Source organism: Otolemur garnettii, unplaced genomic scaffold (assembly GCF_000181295.1).
Source record: "Otolemur garnettii isolate 467f Iridium unplaced genomic scaffold, OtoGar3 scaffold00307, whole genome shotgun sequence".
Taxonomy (NCBI): Eukaryota; Metazoa; Chordata; class Mammalia; order Primates; family Galagidae; genus Otolemur; species Otolemur garnettii.
Window position 1 is genome coordinate 103,837 of NW_003852702.1, and position 8,546 is coordinate 112,382.

The 8,546-nt window shown below is 42.2% G+C and overlaps 1 protein-coding gene across 1 annotated transcript; it reads right to left on the bottom strand.

Annotated features, from left to right (window-relative positions):
- Positions 1-1,701: 1,701 nt before the first annotated feature.
- LOC100958684 (zinc finger X-linked protein ZXDB-like) lies at positions 1,702-4,655 on the bottom strand. Its single transcript, XM_003803452.2, has one exon. It carries the CDS (start codon positions 4,449-4,451, stop codon positions 2,049-2,051), a length of 2,403 nt encoding a protein of 800 aa, XP_003803500.1. The 5' UTR covers positions 4,452-4,655; the 3' UTR covers positions 1,702-2,048.
- Between the last annotated feature and the right edge of the window lie 3,891 nt (positions 4,656-8,546).

The window sequence follows — 8,546 nt, forward strand, 5'->3', positions numbered from 1 at the left end:
GCTTTAAGCTATATACAAAATCATCAGTCTTACCCAAAGCCCAGTTGGAATGTGAATTGGCTAAATTATAATATGTAACAACTCAAACTTAATCAAAACAACTTCATAGGAATTGTTGTGAATAAATGACCTACAAGTTGTGAAGGTGTTCCACAAATTGAAAAATATTACACTCCTGTAAGACAGACATTATATACAATACCCAAATACAATTTTTCAATTCTGGGAAAGCACAAACAATTAGATCTAAGGAACACAGAAAGAGGAAATCTCCTCTGCTCCATGATCAGAGGTGCATGGAACATCAGGTTCCAAAGTCATTGAGAAGACTGACTTTGCAAACAAAGCAAAGATGGTGACAAACTGATTGAATGGAGGGATACACATGTGGGCAACGTCTCCACTCCCAGCATTTCCCAAAGCAGTTCTTGGGGGTTAAATTATTTGGTGGAGGGAGAAACAGATTCATTTTCCTACTTCACCCGGCACCTCATAAACCTTTATTGTCTGCACATGAATAGGATTAAATTATCTCAATTTCTCTCTTAGAAGAGAGAGAACAGAGAACTGAGAAGGTAAAAAGATGATACAAATTAATCAAAATAGGCAAAAACATAATTTTTTTTCTTAATATGAAAAATGTGAACCAAAAAAGAGCATAAGGTGTGTTAGGTATGTGTGTACACTGCTAAGATCAGTTAATAGCTAGGTAACTTGAGGTTGGTGGACTAACTTTTGTAAGGTCACTTATCCAACATCTCAGAGCCAAAATTTGGCCCAGGATCTGTTTCATGTCAAAGTGGTGGTGGGAAATTTCTACAAGTCCTCCTTCATAAACAGTGAGAACAGCCAACATATTTTTTGCTATCTTGCTAGTTCTATCACTACTTGAGAAAGTTTTTTGGAATAAAATGATATTTCTATTACACTTTATACTTGTTTTTAAACAGTATTTCCTCCTCCCCCACTCATTGGTAACTCTACAAGGACAATTCATCATATCAGAAGCACAAGCAATCATGAATTAATGCATTGATCATCATCAGCTGCTAATCATCAAAAGAAAGAAAAACAGAAATTATGTGCCACCTAATAAAAGAACATAACACAATTGACACAAATCATATTTCAGCCTGATCAAATCTCTCTACAGAACTACCAAATTAAGGAAAAAGAGGGGAAAGTAATCACTACTATAGGGATTTAATCAGCAAAATTTAATATTGTGGCACATTTTATGTATATTCAACATCATTAATAACATAAAATTGCAAGAAAAAAAAAGATGAAGGAGAAATGTGTAGATCTAAAGGACACTTAAAAGAATTAGTGGGAATTTAAAATTTTTTAAATTTAGAAATAGTTTTAAAAAGTAGCATTTATAGAACAGTTGGAAGTTTGAATCCTTCCTGGATTTTAACAGATATTCAAAATTACTATAAATGTTACTTGTGATAATGGAATTATGCTTTTTACCGAAATAGCCAATAACTTTCAGAGGTACATATAGAAATTTATGTATGAAATGATGTCCTTTCGGGTATGGGTTCCAAAATAATAATAGAAGATAAGGAATGAGTAGAGATTAGTTAAGTAATATTGTCATTAATTGATTATTGTTGATGTTGGGTTCAAAGTACATGGATGACATAATATATGTAATATAATATGATGTAATATAACGTACGTTTGAACAAAAAAGCGCACACCATATTGTCACTGGAAAACATCTTAATATTTTTTAAGGAAACAAATATATTATCAAGGAAGCACAGAGAAGAAAGACTTTTGACATCGTCTATTTAAACCATATCATTTTATATGTAAGGAAGTTAAGGCTCAGATAGGTTAAATGACTTGCTGAGGGTCACACAACTGGTCAGTTCCAGACTCATGATTGGAATTTAAATCTCCAAACTTGTAGTCCAGGGCTGTGTTCTTTTTAAAAACCAATAATAAATGAGTGTATTTAAACATTTACTCCATAAAATCCCCAAAATTGACTATAACAAAAGTAAGCCACATGATAAGGAATGAATATAATTGGTTCATACCAAAAATGAGCTTCCAGTCATTGTGTTAAGATTTGTTTCTTTCTGAGAATCATGGGTCCCTACTGGATTGGAGAATCCAAACTGGGTTTCTTCCTCCTGTCCAAAGAAGTCAGACTCAGGATGTACGTTCCATTCCACTTTGGTTGGTGTCAGTAGTTCTGAGACACTGTTTTCACAAAGGGTGCTTGAAGGAGTCAGAGCATCTGTGTCCACTGTTAGCTTATTGCTGGGTGTCAAAGCTTGGGGCTCTGGACTAGAATTTTTCATAGCCAAAGAACCCAGTGATCTCAATGGCCCCACACTTACACTTGAGACATCATCCATACATAAAGAGCTCTGCTGAAACCCAGTGGCTGCTGTTCCAAAAAACAGAGAAGTATCCAGACTTTGAGGAAGGTCACTGGTGGCCATCAAGGCCTGAGGGTCTATGGCCTGCCCTAAAGAATTAACATTATCAGCAGGGAGCTTCCCTGACAAAGTTGAGCTCACAGAAGCCACATCAATGGTCAAGATTCCAGAGTTCACCAGTGCTGTGTCCAGCACTGCAGTAGAACTACTGCCAGGCACTTCAGAGAAGAGAGACACTATTTCTGCATCACTGAAATCATGCTGTCCCTTGACAGTAAGTTCACTGCTGGGTGTAAGAGAATTTGCTGCTGCTAGCTGAGCTAAGAGATCCTGGCTGATGTTGTGCCTTTTGGCCATGTGGGTCTTCATGCTGTGCTTGGATGTGAAGAGCTTATTACAGGTGGAGATCGGGCAGCGGCTCTTCCAAGTGTCCACATCCTGCAGGTGTTTCTTGGAGTGGATGTAGAGACTACTGCGAGCGGAGAACCTGGCACAACAGCCTTCCACAGGGCACACAAAAGGCTTTGTGCCCAGGTGGGTTATGCTGTGGCCTTTCAGATGCTCAGCCCTGGTGAAAGATTTCCCACAGCCTTCCACAGGGCACATGAACCTCCGGTCATCTTCGTGCTTCCTTTTGTGCCTTAAGAGTTTGGACATGCTGGTGAAGTTCCATCCACAGCCATCAAAGTCACAAAGGAATGGCCTCTCACCGGTGTGGCTTCGCAGGTGAATTTTCAGCCTACAAGCCTTGTCATATTGTTTGCTGCAACCAGGAAAGGAGCAGGAAAAGAGTTCCTGCTCCCTGAAATGGGCACGGTTATGAGAAAACAGGGCACTCACCGTGATAAATGTCTTCTTACAGCCAGAAAATGCGCACTGGTAAGGCCTCTCGGGTTCGAAGTGGCTGCGCTGGTGGGTGCTGAGTTTTGCCTGTGTGGGGAAGCTCTCCTCACACACCTCGCATTTGAAGGAGTTCTCCTGCTCATGGCCCTTCATGTGTGCTTTGAGGTTGTACACAGTGGTGAAGCTCTTGCCGCAGCCGTCCACTGGGCAGCCAAAAGGCCGCAGTTTGTCATGCGACTGCAGGTGCCTCTTGAGCTTGTAAGAGGTGGTGAAGGTCCAGCCACAGCCACCCAGTGGACACTTGAAGGGTCTCTGGCCCTGGCTGCTGCTGTGTGTCAGCAGGTGCACTTTCAGCTGGTGCTTCTTGGGGAAGGTCTGCCCGCACTGTGCCTCAGGACAGAGGTATAGCACCATGCCTGGGCCAGGACTCAGAGACCCCTGGGGGCCCAGGGTGACAGAGGGGCCCTCCACCTTCTCTTTGGGCACTGGGGCAGGCGCAGGTTCAGCTGGCTTTTCCAGCAGGTCGGGCAGCAGCTCTGTGCAGTCGTCCAGCTGCGCAGTGCGCAGGGGCAACCCAGCTTGAGGAGCCATTAAACCCGAGGGCTGTGGGACAGGCCCGACCCCCAGCTCCCAGGCCGGTGGCGGGGGTGTGGTCAGAGTGAGGATGCCATTCTCAAAGCATAACAGCAGGTCTTGGTTGTGCATAGTGACGGTGCCTGTGAAGGCTGAGGTGGGACCAGGGCCTGGGGTGGAAATCAAGGACGGAGTGGAAACCGCGGACAGGCAGCTGGGGCCCAGCGCCAGGCAGCCTGTGGGGTTCGCGCTGCTTTCGCCCCCCGGGGGCCCTAGGCCTGCCTCGGCCTTATCCCTCCACACCGGCCCTGCGGCCTGACCAGCGCTCGCGGTCTCCACATCGCCACCCACCGGGTCAAGCAGTACCAAGAAGAAGTCATCGCCGCCGCCGCTAGTGTGATCCGGCCTCAGCGACAACAGGCTCCGGCCAGCGCCCCGTGAGGCAAGGCGGGCCTCCTCCCGCCTCAGACAGGGCCCGCCATCTTGGGGGCCCTGGAGCACCAGGAGGCGGCGCATGGGTGCCTGGCCAGCCGGCGGGTCAGGGCCTTGGTCTATCTGGCCAGCGCCTGCGGGTCTACCTCCACAGCTTCCCTGTAGTGTCCGGTGAGCCGAGAGCAGCCTCGGTATTTCCATCTCGGAGTCGGTGAGGCTCAGCTGGAACCAGAGCTGCGGAGGAGGCGCGACCCCGCCCCCTGCCGCCGGCCTGACACATTCTTGAAAGGGGAAAAAAAAGTGCAATGCGCAGAAACTGGCCCTATCAGATATGAAAACGTATTTAATGCCTCAGGGATTTAAATTTTCTGGTACTGATTCCCCGGAACAGAATAGAAAGCCCGGAGGCAGAGCCCAGTATAAATAAATATGTCCCACAATTAATATTAGTAATTAAGGACGTCTTTTGAGGTAATGGTGAAATGACAGCTCAGTCACTAATGGTGCTGGAATACCTCACTAGCTGTATGCTAAAAGCAATTATTCAAATCCGTACCTCTTCATATGTACCAAAATAAACATACTTCCAGTGCTAAGTGCGTTGTTAAGTTTTTTCCATGTGTTAAGAATTGTGTACTGCTGGGTGGATGGATGGATGAGAGAAAATTCCTGAGAGAATAAACTGTCCTTATAAGTGAGCATAAACTCACCTTAGTGCTAGCTTTTCTACTGGAAATGCCCTACACTACCACTGCCCTCTAACACCACCACCACTGCGCCTCTGCCACCCCTAGACAACTTCCATTCTGTCTCGAAGGAGTTCCTCGGGAAAATTTGTGGCATAATTAGATTTTTGTCCTGCCAATTCAGAGATTAGAATGAGTAAGAGATGAGGCCAAACAGAGGAGCAATGTTAAAACTATAAACACAAAGCCTGGAAGATGAAGCAATTTATACTGAAATGTAGAAAACCCAACTACTCCTAGATTATCCCTATATCACATGCACAGCCTAAACCAACTCTTTGCCCTTCCACCTCCAGTTGTGCCATGATAAATTTCACGTCCAATCTCACAGCACAGTGTAGACATTCCTCAGCTTACATGGAAGTCTCTGGGGAAGAGTTAGAGTTAAATTTGGTAAGGTTAAATCCCAAGTCACTGCCACTTGCCAAGTAAAATCAACAATTGTCCTAGTCCAATAGTTCTGGTGGACCTGCTTGCATTCAAATGTGGTTGCCCAGTCTGACTGTAATGGACTCAGCCTGTGATGCCTAATGATCTTATCAATGATGATGACAATCCTTCAATTTTTCTGTCCATAGTGAATCAGGACTTGACATAAATATTAGCTGAAATGTCTGGTTAGGGTGATGACTAGATTATGGGGTGCTGATCATTTAAATACCCCTGGCTCTTTTAACAATAGTGGATGCTTGCTGATCTCCCAACTGGAAGATCAAATTATTCATCTGTAACCATCCAAAATTCATCAAGATTTCTACTCCACACACCTTTGGTTTTAATAAAATTTTTGGAGGAAGTGTTTCTCAAATCTGAGAGGCAGAAGAGTACATACAGCATATCTGTATGGTTTAGAGGGTTTATATAGGCAGATATCCACGTAACCAGGCCAAGGTCAAGAAATAGACCATTGCCATACTTCCAGAACACAGCCATAATCCATCCACAGTACAATCATAATCCACACCCTTCCATATGGATATTGTCATTACTTTGACATTATAATAATCATTTCAGTGTGTTTACAGCCTGACCACTTTCATACTTGTCTAAAAACTACAGTTTCTATGAAGTTATATAAATTGAATTATACTGCATGTTTCCTTTTATGGTTTGCATCTTTCACTCTGAACTATATTTGAGCAACTCATCCACGTTGTTCATAGCAGCTATGGGCAGATCCTTCATCTCTGTTGTTGACTAGCATTCCAGTGTATTCTTACAATGAAGTGATTATGGTATGATTATACCCTTATATTTTACAGTGGATGGACATTAGGGTTGTTTCTACTTTTTGACTATTATCATGAACATTCTCATACATTTCTTGTGGGACACACATGTAAAAGGCTCTCCAGGGTACACATCCAAGAATAGATTCATCGAAAAATAGGGTATGGATGACTTCAGCTTACTAGATGATATCAAATTGTTTTCTATAGTGGTTGTCCCGGTTATCAACCCCACCAACAGCACAGGGAGTTCCTGCTCCTCCACATCTTCACCTACGCCAAGTATTACCAGAATATAAATTTTATCAACCCATGGGTGTGCATTACCCAAATCACTCTTCTTAGGTTTTAGCCTTTTGGATTTTCTCTTATGTGGAAGCCCTGCTCAAATTTAACTCTTTTAACCCATTTTAAAATTCCTGTTTCCATCTTCTACTTACTGACTATTTTATATATTTTAAATGTGACCAAAATATTCCTTTACTCTGTTGTTCGTATTTTTACTGGCTTTGTACAGAAGACCTTATATAATATAGTCAAATTCATCATGAGTTTCCTTATGGCCACTGATTTTCTGTTTTAAGAAATCTCTGCTGTTTTCAGAAAAAAAAAACTAAGTCGTGAAAATGTTCTCTAAATCTTCTAAAATATGTATTATTTTGCCTTTCACAGTCACATCCTAATTGGCCTTTAATTGATGTTTGTGTATGGTGTTAAATAGGGTCTTATTTATTTATTTCACTGGATATCCAATTTACTCAGTGAACACCTTATTGAAAAGTCTTTTTACAATTGAATTATAGTGCCATAAATTAAGTATGGACACAAGTGTAGGTTAGTTTTTATATTATTCTGTTAAGTACCATGAATATCACTCTGTATTAATTACTAAAGATCTATAGTTAATTGTGAATAGAAAGCTCAATCAACAGTTTATCTTGGTTTCTAATTAGCATTGTGTTGATATTTTAGATTTGACTTCTCAATAACCAGTGTTCGATTCATGGTCTGTCTCTCTTTTTAGTAAGATCTCCTTTAATGTGCCCCCATAATATTTTTATATTTTCCTCATAAGATGATCTTTTCTCCTAGGTACTTCACGTTTTGCAAATACTGTCATTTAAGATTTCATTGTCTGAAGTGTCTCTGTTAAATACAGTGAAATTGTCTTTCAGATGTTAAATTTTTCTCTTACACGCATATGTACTCTTTTATTGATTTTAATAATTTGTTCATAAGTCCTATGATAAACCTTATAAGAATATTCCATATGGACTTTTCTGGGGCTGAAGGAGACTTTCCAAGGAATGATAGACTTAGAATGGGGTCTCCTTCCCAAGGCTGGAGTTCATACCTTCTTTGGAGAAGAACCCACTGTACTGTAGAGAAATTTCACTGGTTTGTCAGTATCTGGGCTGGTCTGAAGATCTAGAGCTGGTCCACTGTTACAGGGAAAGCAGGAAGAAACTCTTCAGAGTGCAGTAGTGCGGATAAGCCTTAGCTAGTGGCCAGTATGTGGGCACATAGTAGTAGTTGAAGGTCCCAGTTCAATTGGAGGCCTAGAGTAGACAATGCTCTGTGCATAGGATAAGCCAAGAGTGGGGACAGAGGGTTCATTGTTGGAAATTTTCCATTGCTGGAAGGATTACATAAACCTGACTGTGTGTGTGTGTTCTGGCTGGGGAGTAAGAGGGAAGAGGGATGCGTATAAGCAGAGGGAAGCAGTGGATAGATGACTTGAAGCACGATGTTCCTCTCAAGAGTGCCCCAAGTGCTAATCACTGAGCCATGCAAGGATGGCACATTTGCTCAGAAACAGTTATTCTGAGTCAAGGCTGGGACAGCATCCCTGAATATCCTCACATCCACACCTCTGAGAACTAGAAATCAAAGAATGGCCACTGACTTCTTCATTGTCCCTCCAGTAAGATAAGGTAATGTTTTGCTTTTTGGTGTTACTTTGAAAGAGAGGTGCTTACAGAATCCCTCCATTATCTGAAAACATACATTGAAGGGTGAATTTAGAACTGAGAGGCAATAAATCAATAACTGTCTTCATATCCTTTATCAGGTTAGAGGGTGTCACTTGCTTTTTTTATAGTTTTATGAATAGCAGGCACCCTACCTTCTGGTGTTGCAGTCGTTAGCTTGCTCACACAAGGGATAATTTTTTACACCACACTGGAGTTTCTGTGGTGAAACAATGATTAAAGCAGTAGGCCTGGCCATTTTAGAAATTTAGGGGTTTTGATGGGCTCAGGGTTCCCTGGCCTGAATTTAGTTTTACTGAAAAACCCACCTTTGGCAAAAACCTCCCAGTG